Source organism: Hibiscus syriacus, unplaced genomic scaffold, assembly GCF_006381635.1.
Source record: "Hibiscus syriacus cultivar Baekdansim isolate YM2019G1 unplaced genomic scaffold, ASM638163v2 tig00112044_pilon, whole genome shotgun sequence".
In the NCBI taxonomy this organism is placed as follows: domain Eukaryota; kingdom Viridiplantae; phylum Streptophyta; class Magnoliopsida; order Malvales; family Malvaceae; genus Hibiscus; species Hibiscus syriacus.
The window spans coordinates 661516-681770 of NW_024063242.1; the positions used below are offsets into that span (position 1 = coordinate 661516).

The window sequence follows — 20255 nt, forward strand, 5'->3', positions numbered from 1 at the left end:
AACACTCATACTAGCATGACCTAGTCTCCTATGCCATAACCAACTATCATGTTCATCCTTAGCAACTAGGCACAAATTAGTCATATCAATAGAATCTAAATGCACCATGTAAATGTTTCCTATTCTATGACCAACAAGCATAATCCGATTAGATGCAATGTCAATGACTTTACAACCATTAATTTCAAATAAGACATTGAATCCTTTATCGCATAATTGACTAATACTCAATAGATTATGCTTTAATCCATTCACATATAAAATATTTTTAATTTGTATGGAAGATGTATTACCTATTGTACCAATACCTTCAATGTGACCTTTTGAATTATCACCAAAAGTCACTTCTCCTCCATTTTTGGCGTTAAGCTCAATGAACCGGCTTTTGTCTCCGGTCATATGTCTTGAGCATCCACTATCAAGGTACCATGAGTTTGAATTTGTTTCCCGTGCCTTGTAGCAATTCTCCTTTCCCTACAAACATAGATTAATTTTTGATTTTTGGTACCCAAATTCTTTTGGGTCCATATTCATTAGTTTCCAAAATCCTAGTCCCCTTAGGTATCCATTTGTGTAGGATATTTTTATCTTTAGTAGTAATGAGTTCTTTAGGAACCCACACACTTCTAATGATTTTTCCATTAGAGGTTCTTTGGGGACCTCTATGATTGTAGTTTCTAAAACTTTTTCTAACAAAGTTGGATTTTGAATTTCCACCTTTTTCAAAATGTTTTGTTCCAACTTTATCAAAAGAAGTTTTAAGATCATCAATTTTCTTTTGATGATCATCATTGATCTTTGAAAGTAAATTTTGCAAATCTAAATTTTTCTTTTCAAACTCTTCTAGTTTGATTTGCAAATTTTTGATTTTACTTTCAAGATCGTTGTTGGTTTTGGATATGAGTTTGTTTTCATTTTTCAATTTTGAAACATCATTTTTATATTTTAAAAACAATTTCTCATAATCCGAAGCCAACCCATTGTACTCCTCAAATAACTCATCATAAGATAAATCATCAAAATCGGATGAGTTAGAGGTTACCTTAGAATCTTCCCCGAATGCCATCAAGCACAAGTTTGCTACTTCTTGTTCCTCTTCATCGGAACCTTCTTCATCGCTCCATGTAGCCACATGAGCCTTGTGCTTATTCTTTGATTGACCCTTTTTCTTCAATTGTGGGCAATCATATTTGACATGCCCCGGCTTTTTGCATTCATAGCAAATGATTGGGTCCTTCTCTTTTGGTTCATTTTTGAGGCCTTCGTTTCGTTTGAATTTTCTTCCTTGGTAAGGTCTCATCATTTTTCTGAACCGTTTGGCAAACAATGCCATTTCCTCGTCATCATCATCATCATTAGAATCACTCTCATCTTTTGTGGATTTGAGAGCAACTCCAATGTTTTTCTTCTTCTCCTTCTCCTTTGGTGTCTCTTCAACTTTATCAAGGTCCACCTCATCTTCAAGCATCATCTCATGAGTGAGGAGTGAACCGATAAGTTCTTCAAGAGTTAAGGACGATAGGTCCTTAGACTCGATGATTGCCGTCTTCTTTGATTGCCATGATTTTGGGAGGGAGTAGACTAACTTCCTCACAAGCTTTTCATTTGAGATAATCTCTCCATATGATTTGAGACCATTGACAATCGTTGAAAATCTATCCGTCATAGCTTTGATGTCTTCATTTGGTTTCATCCTGAAATTTTCATAGCTATGCGTTAGAATACTAATTTTTGATTTTTTTACCTCATCGGTACCTTCATGTGTGACTTGAAGCTTGTCCCATATTTCTTTGGCGGTTGTACACGATGAAACTCTTCCGTATTCATCTGGTCCAAGAGCACAAAAGATAATATGGATGGCTTTGGAGTTGAGTTGGAACATTTTTGTATCTCCTTCACTCCACAACCTTGGATGAGTGATAGGCTTAATGTATCCTTCTTCTACGGCATTCCATGCTCCCATGTCACTTGCTTGAATGAAGTACATCATTCTATTCTTCCAATAGGCGTAGTTAGCTCCATTGAAGAAAGGAGGTTTGTTGACGGGCATCGAATCGAGACCGGAGTCGAAGTTTGAAGCGGAGGCCATTGATGACTTTAATAATCAATATAACTCTTCCCGAATCGACTCAAGAGGCGATAAAACCTTCAAATGAGTTAGGCTCTGATACCAATTGTTGAGTTAATCGAATGACGAAATTGGCCAAGAGGGGGGTGAATTGGCAATAAAAATTTTGTGGAAGCTTTTGCAGAAAATTGAAAGTAATTGCACAGCGATTTACAGTGGTTCGACTTTCTCAAACAAAGTCTACGTCCACTACCTTAGCTATCCACACTAAGGATTTTCCAACAAATTCACTAATTTGTTCTTTCTTTTGAGGCCAAAGAGATAACCTTACAATTCCCTCAAGAGTATACCCCAACTCTTGAGAACACTCTTTTCTCAAAGAGAAGATTACAAATTTGCAAACTTACAAGAAAACCTCACAAGGTAAGATGTTTGCACAATTCTAGAACAAAGAAAAGAACACTCAAATATGAATACAATTGAGCACAAAAAGTGTTCTTGAAAGCAAAATGAATATTGAATGAAAATAGGCTTGAAATGCTCAAACTTGAGGTTTGATGCTTTCTCTTTGATTCTCTCTTGATTCTAGTTGCTTGATGTTTCTTGTTATTGATCAATGGCTTCTAAGCTTGCTTAAATACACCTTGGATCACTTCTGAACGTTGGGAATAATTAGAGAAGATATTATAGCCGTGTTAGTGTGAAAACATTTAATAAAACAGCTTGGAGCGTGGGGGGAATCGGTTCCCTCTCATAGGGAATCGGTTCCCTAAGTGTAAAATTCAAATATTTCGACCGTTGAACAGGGGGGAATCGGTACCCCCTTGGGGGGAATCGGTTCCCTCCGAGCATTCTGGAAATCTCGGAGCCAAACCATTTAGGGGGGAATCGGTTCCTCCTATGGGGGGAATCGGTTCCCTCTGAGCAATCTGGAATTTTTGGCTTTGAATTGGTTCGAAATACTTTGTAAAATTATTTTGAAATTGTTTTATGATTAAAACTTAATTTTACACTTAAGTAAGGATCAAAAATGATTTTTGAAATATTTGGAGTAATGTTTTGATATTCGAATAGTTATATCGAATATACTTAGAAAATCATTTGGAAAATCTTAAAATCCATTTAACTTAATTTGTTATATCGAAATATTAAAATGTTTCAACAGAGCAATACCTCAGTCTCCAACAACAAAAAGGCAAAATATCTGATAAGACAAATTCATGTGTTATAGTTAGTTTTTAAACTCTATCGGATGTCATTAAATATTATATATTATATTATTAATTTTTTAATTATTTCAATTATAATATTAAAATTAACTCTTAATATTTATTTAAATAGTCATTTTGGTTAATATTCTCTTTTTTAGAATATTTTGACATCCAACATTTTATTTTAAGTAAAAGATTACATAAAAATTGTTAGTTAACAAACTGCTACACTCTAAAATATGAGATTTTTAAACGTAAAAGGTCAAAATGTTTTGAAAAGAAAAATCAAGTTGAAAGTTAAAATTTAAAATTTAAGGATAAAATTGTAAAAAAAATAAAAATAATTATTTTAATAAATATTGAGAATTCTTTTTGATATTATACCTTAAAAACCATATTAGTCTCACCTGTAGTTTAAAATAGGGGTGTTTAAAATTAGGTACTGCATTTTTGGGTAACCGAAGTATCGAGTACCGCATTTCAGGTAATCGAAGTATCGGTTATCCGATTCTCCGGATAGTATATTTGTCGGCCCATTATTTGACCCGTTAAGTTTGGGTACCCGTATTTTCTAGTGACATATACTCGATATATTTTTAATTTAATTTTAAAAAAATCACATAGGAAATACATAAAAATTTAAAAGTTCATAATATACAATTTATACACAAAAACTAGTGATTTGAAGTTAGTTTTAAGGATAAATATTTTTGTGTATATATATTAAAGGTTATTTCCAAAAGAAAACATTAAAAATATTAAAATCGATCGTGATTTTTTCTTTCTAATCTCATAGATGACAAATTAATATAAACTTTTTGAAAAATTCAAAACTTAAAAGTACATATCCTAACCTAAGAAAAATTTAAGGATTTAAATTTAATTTTAAGATAAAAATATTAAGGAATATAAAATAAAAATATAATTTAAACTATGTGTGTATATATATATAAACTATTGGGTCGGGTCGGATACCCGGTTATAAAAAACCTTTGCCTAGACTTAGCCTAACTACTCGGGAAAATTCATGGGTCGAGTACTCGGCCCAGTCGGATAATTTTTTAGAGAATTATCTGATTTTTTATGTTTGGGTTGGCAGGTTGACGGTCTGGGTCAATTAGATCAAATTTTTTTTAACACCCCCTAGTTTAAAACAGACATATTTTAGTTAAACTCAAAGATTTTAAGTTGGTTGAATTTTTACGCATTAAAGTTTGACTTAATACAAAAATAAGTGATTAAACTATGTCTCGAAATATGATTTAGTGCCTAAAAATTTTTTCGTTAAAAATAAGTGTCTAACGTTTTCTTTGTTATAATTTTAGGTGTCTACAATTATATTTTTTTTAACTTTTTAATAATAAAAATATTATTTCCTCAAAAATATTAAAAAAATCAATACCCCCTTTCCCCTCGTTGTTCCTTTCCCTCCTGTCACCCCACCTTTGACGCGAATAGTCACCATCAATCGTTTGGAACACGACGATGAACACAACAATGGTGGTTGTGTAACGTACGGACGAATGTAGGCGTCGAAATCGTCGAAAATTTTTAAAGAAAAATCTAAAAATTCGACGGCCCTTTGTGGCATTTTTCATGACGATTGACATAGTTTCACTGTGGATAGGGGAATAGGTTTTGGTCGCAACGACAAGACGGTTCTGATAGTATCAACGGTGACGGCTACGGACCGACGATGGCCGACCAACAACAAAAAATGTAAAATTTGATTTTTTTTTTTAAATTATAATATTTTTTTTAAATAAAATAATTTTGTGACATGTGTCAGATAACGACTAAATTTAATGGTTTTTACAGTCCAAACACCTAAAAGTGTAATGTTGGAAACTTTAAACACATATTTTTAACGAAAAATCCTTTAAGTACCAAATTGTATATCGAAGTATAGCTTATACACTTATTTTTATATTTAGCCTTAAACTTTTTATAGCCATGTTCTCGATTCAAATCTTGCAAGTATATTTTTTTTCATTTCTGTATGATTTTTTCAATAAAATAATATCGATTTGTTTTCAACATTTACCGATAAAATAATTAAAAATTCAATCATATAAATAGTATACTTAATTTTAATGTGATTCTTTTTTCAATAATCACATTTTTTTATTAATTTAAAATGATTACAAAATAGTATATAATCTAAAGATTTTCAACAATTTGATAATAAAATCTCATCACTCTTGTATTTTCAGATGTTCGAATATGAGATCTCTAAAAATAACAATCATTTTTTTTATAATCACTGATATAGTTTGATTCGTGTGGATGATCTCATGTTTTGAACTTTTAATAAGATTTCCGTTAATTATATTTACCAAGGGTGATATTCATGACGAAAAGAATAGAACGTTAGATTTTGCAAAATAAAATCTGAACAATCATACGTAAAAGTCAAGTTCATATGAGTTGTGGCAAGGAATCACCTTCTACACTCTCACCGTCAATCCTCCATGGTCGATCTTATCTATAAACCCACCGAAAGTGCTTGTGGTTTGCGCAGAGAGAGGGAAATGAAGAAACCGACGCATGGAAAGTAGACGGTGTAGATTTTTTTAATATAAAAATAAGTGTTTAAATTATATTTTTTTTATTTGAGTGTTTAAATTACTTTTAGATCAATTTAACCGTATAACGTTTTCAATGTTATATTGTTAGGTATCTGATCATTGAAGTCATTAAATTCTACCGCTAGATGACACGTTATCTTTATAAAATTTTAAATACTTTAAGAAAACACTTAAACTTATTATTTTTATAAAATCCCATTTGTTCCTCGTTTCAATCTTTTTATCACCGTCGATTGTCACCAACACCATCAACCAGCCAAAGTTTCAACAACGTGTGATTGACTGAACACCCAACGACTGAAATTACCTCCTCAAACTTTTAATTGTAGTGAAAATCAACAACCGTGAAATCGAAGATAGCAAAATCTTAATTTTCACAGCCATTGGATGTTTGATTGATTGTGAAATTAAGAGAATTTTAGTCGTGGGTAATTGGTCGATCATACGTCATTGAGTGTTCATTTGTTTGACGACATTAAAGGTGATCGATAGTGACAAAGGAATCGAATTTAGATTTAAAAAGATTTTGAGGTTCTTTATAATTTTATAAAATGTTGAACATTTTCATAAAAAAATATAATTTTAATTTTTTAAATTTAAACAAAACCTTTAAAATAAAGGTGACATCGACAAAATTTAACAACCATGACAACCCAAACATCTATTAATATGTTAAAATATATAACATTAAAAATATTAAATTCATGTATTGACCGAAAATTAATTTACACGTCTTAATAGAAAGAGGAATATAGTTTCAACACTTGCTTTTATACTAAACTTTTCTTTTTCCATATTTGTGATTCATATGTAGGAGTGAGCAAAACTCGACATAATTCGGAAAAAAATTAAGTTAAAATCGAGTTGTAAAATGCAGCTCGAATAACTCAAAATTTTTAGTAATTAATAGATTTATTTTTAAGTTTAAGTCGAGTCCTTAGACTTTGTATGATATATGTATATCACAAATAAAAAAGTATGCTTAATGTAAAAATAAGTTACTAAACTATATTCAAAATTAACTTTTGATGCCTAAAATTTTCACTAAAAATAGGCACTTAAAGTTTTCTCTGTTACACCTTTAAGTGCATACTGTTAAAAATATCGTTAAGTGAGACATGTCACGTCCAATTTTTTAAAAAAAAACATATTTTTTAAAATTATTTTAAAAAATATATATATGAACGTGACACGTCTCTTAAAGATTTTTTAATAGCAAACACTTAAAAGTATAATAGAAAAAACTTTACGCACCCATTTTTAATAAAAAAATTCTTTAGACACTAAAACATTTTTCGAGATATTTTTAGACACTTATTTTTGTATTAAGCCAAAAAAATATGTAAAAACATATTTGTATTATATATATGATTATAAAAACTAACTTAAATTAGAACCAAAAAATATTATAATATTATAAATATTCACAATTAAATTTAAATAAAAACTCAAAATGTCAGAATCAACTTTACTCGAATTTTATAAACTCTGTTAAACTCAAACAAATCAAAAAATATTACTCAATCAAACGCTCATCCCTATTCACGTCTTGTTCGAGAAAAAAAATTGAAATGTGACAGCAGTATTCAATCTAAGAGTCGTAATTCATCAATCATTCGACCAATGAGTGATCTACATTGCCCACATCGTCACGTGAGGATTTGATGCTCTCGTCCTAACATATACGTTGACTTAATACGTTTTGACATCCAAAGCACAATCTTTAATAAATATATAGATAAATAAAGGAAAAAGGAAGATTCCATAACCGATATAAATAATATAGAAAAAAAACACTATGACGTAAATTAAAAAATTGTTTCTATGGGTCTCCCGCTGGGAAACAGAACACGTCCTCCAAGTTCCACCTTATTTCAAAACGTCTCTCTTAATTTAAAACAAAAATGAAATTAGAAAAAGAGTCAAAATTTAAGCAAAAGTTTACGTGGAGATTTTATTTGGGGGGAGAGAATGATCCGCGCCTATTCACTTTGAACTCCTCATGTGTTCAACCCCCCCCCTCCTCTTTCCCAACATGATTGATAAAAATATTACCAATACCTAGCGCCGGCCTACGGTTTTCTTAGCTGCAACCGGAGGAAGTGAATCCTCGTCATCTGACTCCACGTCCCCATACTGCCATATCCCACGGCGGCCAGTTTTTGCCTCCTGCTGATGCTCCTCCAATTTATTAAGCATCAATTTTCTATCCTTTGGTTCCCATTTCTTCCTTTTCTCCAACCTAGCAAGTCCCTCCTAAAAACAAATCATATATAAACATAAGCATGAATACGGTGTATCAAGATTTTTCTAGAATCAGAAAAAGGGATGATATATCGTTCAGACCTTCAGCATTGCTGCATTGATGCTATCCTCCGGGTCCTCCGTAAAGAGAGTTACAACGAGAACTGTACCAGTACCCTGCCCCTTGACTTTTCCACCGGAGCTATCCCTTTCCTCTATTACTGCCTTATATTTTAAAGAACTTCCAAATGTCTGCTCGCTCAAAAACTGCGCAGCCTCGGTACCGAATTCATCTTCGAGGTTTGGAACTTTCAGAAATGCAAGACTGCATAACTGAGCAAGTCCAGGCGTTGCTGATAATGAAGGATCAATAGGCCGCAACCGACTGTATGGAACCTCCTCTTGGTTCCCGTAGTCGAGATAATACACTTCAAACCTGTCATTTGAAGACCCAACCCCTCCTCGAGGTGCATTGACAATCTTCACAAATCAAATCAAGATGCATTCAGTTAATAAAAAAAGAAATGAAAGGCAAAAGCACAATATATTTCAAATGGCATAAGAATCTTGCACAACCAGCGAAGATAACCACGATTCCTAATATATAGCACTTAGAGAACCATCTCGACTCCTAAATATTTTAGAAAACAAGGCTCACCCTTAAATATCTAAATCTGGTTTCAGGGTTATAAAAAACAACTCAAATATTGCACTAGACACGGTATGAACACAGTTGAATTCCGCAGCCAGAACCATACAAACAACTACAAGGTCTCACAGAAAACTGCAATAAGGATGAAACATATTCCAAGTCAAGTACATGGAACTAACCAGTGCACGGTTCCAGGAATTATCCATGCTAAACTGAGCAAGGACAACGTCACCCTTCTTGGGATTAAAAGCACCAATCACAGGAGCTTCCTGGATATTTAAAGATGCAAGCTGCTTCTGAATAGAAGATACTCTCTGATCTCCAACAGTCTGAACATAAAATTTTCTGCCACTCAATACTTCAGTAACAACAACCTGAAAAAAAACGAGAAAAGTAGTTCATTAGTACATGTTACAGTCAGGTAGTAATTATTTTAGTTAAGTTCCTTGACCACCTCTAGCATTTCCTTTTGCTTGTTTTCTACAGTGGGTGATCCATTGGAGACTTCCTCCCCTTCAACATAATTCTCCCAAATCTACATATAAAATAAAGCCAAAAATATTTCAGCGAGCATTACAAAAAGGAAGTAGACAAAAAAATATGTACAATGTCTTACTTTCAGTTTCTGCCTCTTGGCAGATTGCTCAGCTTGGTCAAGAAGATGAGCGTCCACAATCCTGTCAGCACCAAACGAAGTTTGTAGCTTCGCAAGGCCAGCCTCAAGGAGTACCATAGCCATATTGGTCCTCGACTCCCACATAGACCCCAAGAATGTTCCAGTTCTATCTACAGTTTCCACTAAAATCTGTGCAGAAAAACATACATTCCTTAAAATAAATGAAAAACAAGATAATGGAAAACAAGCAGTTCAGAGATCATCCATACCTCCACATCTCTTTGCATGATCCTTCGTCTCATTACTGCTATGGCTTCATCTGAATAGGGCTCATCACGACCAGGACATCTGACACCAGAAAACGAGAAGGCAATGCTACAAGTTTCCTTAGGGATCAACAACTTAAAACGGTGACCACTTAGGACATATTCCACAACAGCTGGAATCCTCTTCTGTTGCAGGAAATGCAAGAAATCTCTAGCTTTCTTGGCTGGTGACTGAAAGTATGCAAGACGGTATACAGATATTAGAATTAAGTTTAGAAATATAATATACAAAGAAAACAAATAACTTAAAAGAGATACAATTGCCAACCATTGTAAGGTCTTGTATGTGCATGGCTGGAGGATCCTTCGCAGAATGAATTCCTTTCTTTCCAGAAATTGCCCGTGATTCAGCAGCCAAAAGGGCATCATAATAGTTTGATCTTTCCTCAAAATCCCTATGTCTTATCACTGAGCCAAAGCCTCGCCCAACCACCAACTCAGCAACATTCAAGCCGGGCGGCTGACTACCAGATGTGGATGGGACTGCTGCAGGAGCATCATCTCCATCACCCTTAACCGGAGACGTGAGGAATACTGAGCCAAAATCCATTACCCTTGAATCTGCAGGTACAGCAGCAGCTGTAGCTCCATCTGCCATGGTGACCTTCCTTGAATATTCCATTTGTACAGTCACCTGACAGAAGTATGTTGAAAATGATGAATAAAGGTTCCTAACAACTCCAAAATAAGATTCCAAAGAAAAATTACTCAAACCTGTTTTCCAATAAGACGTGTCCTCAAAAACTCTCTTGCTTCCCGGGCATAAGCAGCTGGCTTTTCATCTCTACGGGGATTGCCAATTTTTGGACACCTGATGCTTGAAAGATTGACTCGGCGCTCTGCAAGAGGACTTCCATATGGGGCAGAATCATCAACAACAATAATGCAGTCCCCACTAACAACCTCCACAACCTGAGAAAAAAATCACACTATTGTAAATAGTTACAAAAAACAAGAACTTTATACTAGTTATACAAGGTAGCTACATGAAATATTAGTTAAAGAAATGCTGCTATTACCTTTCCTGTGAAGTTCTGATCACGGATCGCCTTTGAGTTTGTAGCTGGGGGCACATAGTTAGTCCAGATTCTCACCCGACCTTTCTTGGCTTCAAGTTCTGCAGTCTTCAAACGCCGTTTGGCATCATCTTCCATCATATTAGCACTCCATTCAACATATTTAGCCAGACCCTTCATTTTGAGAATAAATTGTTAGGTTCAGCGAGGAGGGAGGGAAATGTGAGCAAGAAAGAATTCAATCATTCAGAATATGTGAACATAAATAAAAGATATGAATGGTGCGCTTCTCCCAGAAGGGAGAATTTTCATATTTATCAATAAACTAATGCTTTTGGAAATAAAAATTTGCACAAGAAAAAATAGAAAACCCCCACCCGGAAAAAAATACCCTTAATTCAAGTCTAAAACATTAAAAATAAAACAATAACTCATTAATTATGCTAATATAATGGATTAAACATGTTTTTGGCATGCAGCAAAAGAAATTCAGGAACATACATTTTCCACTAGCTCCAATGCAAGGTCTTTTGCAGTTTCACCATCCGGATAATAAACTGACCCAATCAAATTGCTAAACTTATCAACACCTTCAAGAACGATGCGTACCTACAACATCAACCTTGACTTTAGGTTATATATACAAAAGTATGAACACAAGTTGACCTAAATTTTCATTCACTCACATCTCTATTCAAGCAGCGAACTTCCGTAAAATGTTTAGCTTCTGGTCCAAATGGATCAGGGGAAACTTCAACAGAGGCTGCTGCTGAGGCAGAAAGCCTCTGTGCAGATGTTAAGGGAGCCCGTGGCTCAGCTGAAGCATCTCCATTTTGTTCATCAGAGGTCAAATCCGTTTCAACAACAGTTTCTGGAGCAGCCCTTCTACCCATCGAAGGGGACTAAATGAACAGAAAAAGATGCAGATATTTACAATGAGAAACTCATACAGTAAATAAAATGAAATATGCTGAACTGTAGTTTATACATTACCTGGATACCAGCAACAAACACTTGAACAAACTGAAAATCTGGAAGCAGATAGACTCGAACGGTACTACCATCACGAACCTGCTCCACAATACATTCCATTGGCTTACCCTTATTTGCAGCTAGAAGACCCATTGCATCCAAGTTACTAGGGTCACCAATGGCAGATGGAGGCAGATTCCGGATAGAAGCCTCAGAGGCACCAGGTACCTATAGCCACAACAAACATGATCATTTAAAAACTACTTTTTTTCTAGGAAATTAAGACGTCCAAATATAATGGACATTTTACAAAGGGGGGAAATATTACCTTGCTCCATCGACCCAGACCATCTTGTTTGGCCTGTTCTTCATGACGTAGCAATTCAGCAAGAATAGGGCTTGCTTCCCCTTTCTGCTGTCCTTGCTCCCTGACCTGCACAAACCTGGCTCAGTTAACCTAAACTCAAATAAAAGAAGGGGAAAAGAAAAGCTGAATCACTTTCCCAAGTATTATGACAAAATGAAAAGCAAGTTACCTTTGCCCAGCCTTGAGAGACAACCAAAATTGCGACATTTTTGTCACCGAGATAAACTGACCCAAATTCTCGGCCTATGCTTGGTACTGCATATTCGACTCTGAAAGTGACTTCCTGAATAAAGTACAGGTTAGATTAGATCACTCTTATACTTTAAGCAACCAAATATCATGCACAACTAAAATGACAAATAGTTCAAAGAGAGCAGCACCTTCCCTATGCAGAGTTTCCTAAAAAATTCTCTGCTCTCCCAGGCAAATGGCTCATCAACACCACCTCTACGAGCCTATTAATAAAATAAGATGGAGAAAGCAAACGCAAAAATCAAAAGCAATAGCATTAGCATGATGTTCGACTCAAACAACATGCAACATAAGTTTTCAACTTAAAACTTACCGATTATAAAATCAAGACACCAACCGACATAAAAGTAACTCTTAAAATCATTCTCCAAACAAAAACTAAATTAATCAGAAAGAAAATGCCAAACGGACATGCAAATAAATCTAACAGCGATAAAGCGGTACATAAATGAGGCATATTTAGATTGGTTTTACCAGTCTAGGAGCAATAAGAGATGCCAAGGTAATGGTCTTCTCAGGTGGAGGTCCAGGCCTGTTACTGGCCATCGCCGTTACCACCAAGGAATCCCCCGATGGAACTGCTTTGACTCTCCCTTTGTACCATCCCGTTCTCACAGCTGCTGGTGCCGCCATTCTCAACGGCTAAGATCTACAACAAAATTAACAAAAACTTCACTTTAAACATCGGTATTTATCAAGACAACAATAAAATAGATAATAACAAACTAATAAAACATAATTAAAACCTAATTTTCCGGATCTGTAACATATGATCAAAATCTAATCAAACGACGCATGCATCGACGGAACACCGAGATAGAAATAAAACAAACAATTCAAAGAAACATTGATCGGCTACAAAAAAACAATTAACAAACCATTTGAATAATTGCATTTCGAAAAAAATCAAGAGCAAAATAACTCCATCTAAAATCAAATTATACAATGCAACAACAACAAGAGATACAATACAAAACATTGATTTGATTTAGATTTTTACCTGGATAAAACGACGAACCCTTGTTATTGGATCTACGGAAAATTGAGAACGGAAACTCTTATTTAATTAAAAATAACAAACTTATAGTAGAGAAAACATAAATTATAAATTCTTTAAAAAGAATTAAACCGTGTAAAAGAAGACAAGGAGAGGCGGCGATCGGAGAGGAAAAGCGCAATGGAAGATCGTGCAGAGAAGGGGATATATAAAGCAGAGGAAGACTAGGTAGATGAAATTAGGCTTAGTTTTGATTAAAATTACATGGAATGCCATTACATAGATACCATTATGAAATTGACAAAATTGATTATGATTTGGTAGGATTTGATAGATTTAGATTTTTAATTAGGTGTCTATTGTCCGATTTGACCCTGTTTAATACTTAATATTTCAAGTATGATTAATTTAGATTTTGCTCAATAACAGCCCGTCCTAATTAATGTCACGCCCTTATTTTAGTTAACAAATAACAATTTTGTTGAATTATTTTAAAGAAAATCTGGAGTTGTTGAAATCTTTTCGTTATCAAAAGTATTTAATTATAATAGTTTTAATTTAAAATATTATTTTAATATAATATTTATATTTTAAAATTATTTTAATATGACATTTCAACAGAAATCTTTTCACTTTAATTAAATATCTAATATAATATAGATATTTTCCAAAGGTTTAGTATAATATTTATGTTTTATTAAAATATTTAATATGATATATGAATTACTAGTTGTAAATTATTTGGTGAGTAAATTTATGTATTTAATTATTTTATAGAATAAAAATTCTTCGTTGTAAAGAAATTAATTTTATAAACAAAGAATTTGTTTTAACTTTTAGAATCAAGAGATATCATATATTTATATCATTAATGAGACGTTATATATTTATATCTTTTGTGATCTTTACGTTTATAATATATTATTATCAATATGCAAACTAACCTTTTAAGATTCATAGAATTTGATTTAACGTCACATCGATCAAGAGAAAATTTATTTGTTATCTCGTTGAATTTACGTTCGTAGATTATCTTTTTCATGCTACACGACTCATTATTCAATAGTTTATTTTTTTTATGATTTTTTATCGTTGTAATTAAATTTGTATGCATTCATCTTTTGTTCGAATAATTTTTTTAAATATTTTTCTTGTATAGACTTTATGATCTCAAATTATTAGTTTCTTATCTCAATGATATTATTAAACAAGTCTTAATTATATATTTAATTTATAATTGTAATTATAAATTTTATTATAATATTTTATGTTTCAATAAAATTAACAGAATTCTATAAAAACAACAAATTAATACTATATTCTATACTTACCATAAATTAATTATTATCTATTAATTTGATCGAGTAATTAATGATATTATAACTTAAAAAATATCTTATCTTTTGTGTTTTATTTTTTTATTTTTTATTTTTTTGAAGAAAAGAATTCATTATATTCCGATGGCATCGTCAGTTACAATCGATTTGATACATTCCGACTCATCATAATAAAACCACACCGGATTGAGATTTGACAAAACTCATTAGGCTAGACTATGAGCAACCCTATTTGCCTCTCGATTTACATAAAAGATGTTGAACCCAGTATTGGAAGCTGGTAGCCTCAAGCCTCGTTGAGTAAGAATCTGATTGTAGACACATCTTCCTTGTTGTTAACGAGCCTATTTACGATTGCAGTCGTGTCTCCTTCTATAATTGCTTCCTCCCATCCATTTTCAATTTCAAATTTAATTCCTTGTGTGGAAGCTTCAGCTTCAGCAGACTCAGCGGAGAAAAGGAACGGGATTCGTCGGCACATCCCGCCAACGACCATGCCATGAAAGTCCCTTGCAACAAGTCCAATAGTAGTGACCTTACCAGAGGTAGAACAAGTTCCGTCCACATTAATCTTGATGATAGAGTTTGAAGGTTTAGTCCACCTTTGAGATCAAAAGGTGGTCTTCTTTTGTTGTGTCCGGTTCTTCGATATTACCAGGAAGTCAGAGCAGAGGTTTCACGTAGAAATGACGACGTCTCTATCCTCTTGTACCTCTCCATCATGAATGAACTAGTAACGTATATTCTAAATGTTCCATAGTAAAACAATCAAACGAGGAGTCCTATATGGTCCAGTTGGGAGGCAGTCCAATCTAACCATTCCTAGCACGTGCTTCCTTGCCACTCAAAAATTTACTTTGTGCATTATTTTATATTTATATTGTTTCGGTTATTTTCATAGTCGAGGAGGTGGAATTCATAGTAATACCTGGTGTGTATAGATACACAAATTAATTAGACGATATGAACTCTGATAAGTGAAAGGATGGATTAAACCTGCAAAACTTTCTGTTCAGAATTGCAGTTTGGCTAGAACAACTTAAGTCTGCCTACATAAATTTACCAGCAATGATGTTTACACAGAATCATCATATGGTGAAAGAAAGAAAAAGAAGAAAAAAAAATCTCTAAAAGGTTTTTTAATATATAGTCTTTTACAGATGCAAGCGTCTAGGAGGGATGGGAACGGCGGGAGGATTCGGTACTGTGTCATTCGGTCCGAGATCATTGATCGGGGGACGCTGCTTATGGTGATTTGTGGCAGACTGGTACGCCATTGCCAAAGCTAAAGCCTGCATCGAAAAAATGGAAATAAGATCAGACGGAAAATAGTCCGATTCCCAGATTTCTGATAATCGTTATGATGGATACATTAGATAAGGATTGGGGAGGCTTACAATGTGATCGTGGTTCGGAGGAGCATAAATGCCCGTGTTGATCGTGGTCCGTCTACGCGTAACTGTTGGAGGTGGATTAGGTATGTTTTTGAATCCGGTCGGAACAACAGTTACCGGCAAACCTACAAGATTTCCCATGCATACTCGCTCCCAATCAGTTGCATTTCCAATGAATGCATCAACATTAAAGTTTTCTTTCACTTCTTGGATTAACTTTCCTCGAGCTCTTTGTGCCTGCGGAAAATACATAAAAATAATGAACGTAATGAGCACTATCCATTCGAAATGATCAGATGGGCTATTATTAGGCCTTAGCCCCCTATTACAATGCATTCGAGCTGATGATCGGCATCCTAAATCACCATATCTAATTTGAAGTCTGGTTTCGGTTTTCCAACTCAAAGTTGAAAGTAGAGGTTTTCTCTTCCAACAGGCTCATTAGAAAACATGTTCAAGCTATATGATTTCTTCCAACTATCATATCAGTCGATAGTCAGAGAGCAAACGACAGACCTGCATATAATCTACGGCTGAAACTACACGTGCACGACGCAACTCAAGGGGCCATTGATCTTGAGCTTCGTAATCATCATCCTTCCCAGAGCGTTGCCATTCATCAAAGTGAGCCAGCATGTCGACATCCATCGTGAAATTTAGGATGCCTTGAACAGAATCGACGGTGTACTTCAGTTTGAAAGGAACCACCTTGACACCTTTCGATTCAAGCACATGAACAACCTGGTTTTAGGAAAAGCCAGAGAATATTGACATCTTATCAAAGTTACCAAACTCGAGATAAGTCGAATGTTTATGAAATATCACCTCCATGTCGGCATCATCAAGATAACCAACTGTAAGCTTTGTGATATCAACAGAGAATGGATCACCAAAGGGAATGTCTCTTGAAGAATCATCATCTGGATCTTTCCCTCGGATGGCATCCAGAATAACCGCACAATAGGCAGCAGATCGGCAGAATGGACCGAGCTTGTCCTGTTACAAGGAGAGCATAGAAACTTATTCAAAATCACTCCTACAGCAGAAACTGGGGACTGGATAAACACTTTCAGCCAAACAAGATTCTTCAACGTAGTAATATTACCAAGCTTTCTGATATGCTCATTACACCAGTACGTCCAACTGAACCGAAAGTTGGCCTCAATGCTGTCACACCACACCGAGCAGCAGGGTAAGTAATGGAACCAACTGTTTCTGAACCAATTGCAAACAGAACCATCCCTATCACATAATTGAGTTTCTTAGAATTAAGCAATGGACATCTGGTTTGCTAGATACGAGATCATTTTGATCGTGAAAAAAGATTGTTAAATCTAAAAATGATATAACCTTATTTCTATGACAATATCTAATACTTAGTATGAAGTTAAAATCAAGAATACCAGCTGAGGTGCAGGCAGCAGGCCCAGCTGATGAGCCTGTAGAGAATTCCTCAATGTTCCAAGGGTTCCTAGTCCTACCACCGAACCAGATGTCGTCATAGGCCAGTGATCCGGAAACAAGCTTTGCAACAAGAACTGCCCCTGCAGATTTCAACCTGCATCAAGAATTCATAAGAGTGAACAAGGTAACCAGACTTCAAAAACTTCCCGTGTATAGATCATGAAGATTTCTAGGATGTATAATACCTCTTATATACCCAGGCTTCGATACTAAGCACTTGATTTTTGAAAGTTGTTGAGCCCCAAGTCGTCTTGTAATTAGGTACCGAGATTATATCCTTCAATCCGTAAGGGATGCCATGGAGTGGTCCTAAAACACCAAGTAATTTATAACTCTCAAGCCAAGAATCAATTTCACAAAAAAACATTATAACAAGACTCGTTACACAAACCGGCATTTCCTGCAACTCTAAAATGTCCGATATGTAACCGGGATAATAACAAAAAGTACCTAAATACACTCCTTGAGAGAGCAACTTGTCTGCTGCTTTTGCTTGCTGGTAAGCTAAATCTACGGTATATGTAACCACGGATTCAAGTACTGGATTGTACCTGATATTTTGCAGTAAATAATCAACATACTTGCGGGACGAAATGATTGTTAGACAACATAAATGCATAAATGTAACTAGATTTTCTATTACCTTCTCAATCTCTTCAGAAAAATTCCTGTAAGCTCCTCAGAACTAATCTGTTTGTTCTTAATAAGTTCTCCTAGTTCGAGAACCTGATAAAGATCAGGAAAGATCACATACGAAAAATTGATCATAGCCATGGATTCTATTTTATAACAGTTATAGACTGGCTCACACTCATAAAGGCTATATCGTCTTCATTATTTGGCCTTTGGATGCCAGATGGCAAAGGATGATTAAAACCGCTGGCCTTGTCTTGTGACCGCTCCGTGCTCCACTCGGGATTAAAAACCAAAGGAGAAGGATTATGCAGCCCTCCATTAACCGAAGCAACCAACTTCCTGTTAGCTCTTATTATAGGGACATTGAACTCTTTTGCACCCTTTGCAATCTCAAGAACCTGGGAGAAATTATCAAATTGAAAACGATAATCTTCGATAATCTGAGACGAAAACATAATGTTGAATCCATCACCTTAGTATCGTTAAGGAAATCGGCATCCAGTAAAGGCAATGCAGGTCTAATTTGTGAAGCTTCAGTAATGCGTTTCGAACATTGGCTGCCATTTTCACTGTCCTGACAAAAGCACGAGGAAACATCCATAAAAACAAGGTTGGGAAATACAGCGGACAGACACTCAATGCCTTGCGTTTGCTTGTGATGTTTCAATACCTGGATGCAAGGCTACGAGAATAAACCATAAGGTCCGTAACTTTCTAACGGAACATACCGTAGATATTTTTACAAGTTTTCACCTGTTTTATAGATATCAGGTAAAAGGGTAACAATATCTCTTATAGAGAAAAGATAGCATAGCATATATGATATTTATGAACTATGACAAAACATCATCACATCCTTTAAAAGTATAAGGCACAAGATTCTTCTGCTCATACTGAGAACAAAATTTAAGCTAAAAGATTGCAGGCTTCGATGGCGGACTATCCTCTACATGTAGTTAATACTTTGACTAGATAATGGCAAAAGAAATAATAGTAGACGGTAAGAGATTGTACCATTTCTTGGTGAGTGGTACTAGCTAGATGGCGATGAGAAGCTTGTAAAACAGCCGACTCGTTGATGATGAAATCATGCTGGATTTGTAACTCTGATGGTAAATATGCAAATGAAACGGCCAAGAAAAAGAAGAGTGGCGGAACGAGGGAGACCATGAAACGTGTCGGGCACCGAGATGCCATGTTCCGACACTTGTCGAGGAACCGAGTCGCCATGTCGCCGGCGGTGGTTAGGCTACAGCCAAGGATTTTCGAGTTTTAAATGTTGGCTTGCTCGTGGTTTAACTTAATTTAAGCTTTAAGTCGTGATACTGACTTGTCGATTAAAGTAATTCAACTGGCTTCATCTGCCATATATCTTGACCGGCATTGGGCTTTGAAATTCACGTCACATGTCACCTATATGTATGACTTAATTTGCATGATATAATACGATGCGTTTGGATCACGAAATGTAAGATTGTTAGTTGAAATAAAAGATTACCAGAGAATATGATTACTAGGAATGTTGTATTTGTGTTTGGTTGGTTTAGCAGGAATGTAATATTACCGTGTTTGGTTAAAGGAATAAAATATTATTAGAATGTATATTTAACCAAATTATCCTTATTATATATTTATTTTTTTAACAAGTTAGAAAATATTTATATATTTTCTTTAAAAAATTTAAATTCATAAAATTTATATAATTTTTTTACAAAATTAAAAATATAAAAAGGTTTAATGAAAGGGTAAAATTTTATTTTAACCCTTGAACTTCATATAAAATTTTAATTATAGATTTTTTTTTATAAATCTAAAATAGTTTAAGGATAAATTTGTAATTTAACCTTCATAAAATTTTCATTATTCAATGACAGAATAAATATATTTTTGAAAGAAAATTTTTTTAAGGGCATTTTAGTTCAAAACGTCGGTAATCCAACAATACCTAAGGAAAGAGAGGTAATGACATTCCCGGTAATATACTCAAAAAATCCACTATTGGTAATGTAAGATTACCGGGAATGATATTTCCGGCCCAACCAAACAGGGGAATGTTGATTTCATTCCCATGGGAATCTCACATTTCCCCAACCAAACACACCCTTGAGATTAAAT

The 20255-nt window shown here is 34.5% G+C and overlaps 2 protein-coding genes across 2 annotated transcripts; both read right to left on the reverse strand.

Annotated features, from left to right (window-relative positions):
• Positions 1-7671: 7671 nt before the first annotated feature.
• LOC120174304 (ribonuclease TUDOR 1-like) lies at positions 7672-13421 on the reverse strand. Its single transcript, XM_039181205.1, has 17 exons — positions 13313-13421; positions 12787-12961; positions 12441-12515; positions 12230-12343; positions 12022-12126; positions 11715-11921; positions 11408-11623; positions 11223-11330; positions 10725-10895; positions 10420-10617; positions 9974-10339; positions 9649-9876; positions 9380-9568; positions 9218-9298; positions 8943-9137; positions 8214-8591; positions 7672-8123 (listed from the first exon to the last, which is right to left on the reverse strand). Exons 2-17 carry the CDS (start codon positions 12943-12945, stop codon positions 7929-7931), a joined length of 2985 nt encoding a protein of 994 aa, XP_039037136.1. The 5' UTR covers positions 12946-12961; positions 13313-13421; the 3' UTR covers positions 7672-7928.
• Positions 13422-15800: 2379 nt separating this feature from the next.
• LOC120174272 (glutamyl-tRNA(Gln) amidotransferase subunit A-like) lies at positions 15801-18952 on the reverse strand. The gene is made up of 11 exons (XM_039181174.1): positions 18613-18952; positions 18314-18538; positions 18148-18230; positions 17955-18055; positions 17690-17813; positions 17444-17598; positions 17146-17282; positions 16866-17036; positions 16557-16781; positions 16044-16277; positions 15801-15938 (listed from the first exon to the last, which is right to left on the reverse strand). The coding sequence occupies exons 1-11, from the start codon at positions 18739-18741 to the stop codon at positions 15801-15803; spliced, it is 1722 nt and encodes a 573-aa protein (XP_039037105.1). The 5' UTR covers positions 18742-18952.
• Positions 18953-20255: the final 1303 nt, after the last annotated feature.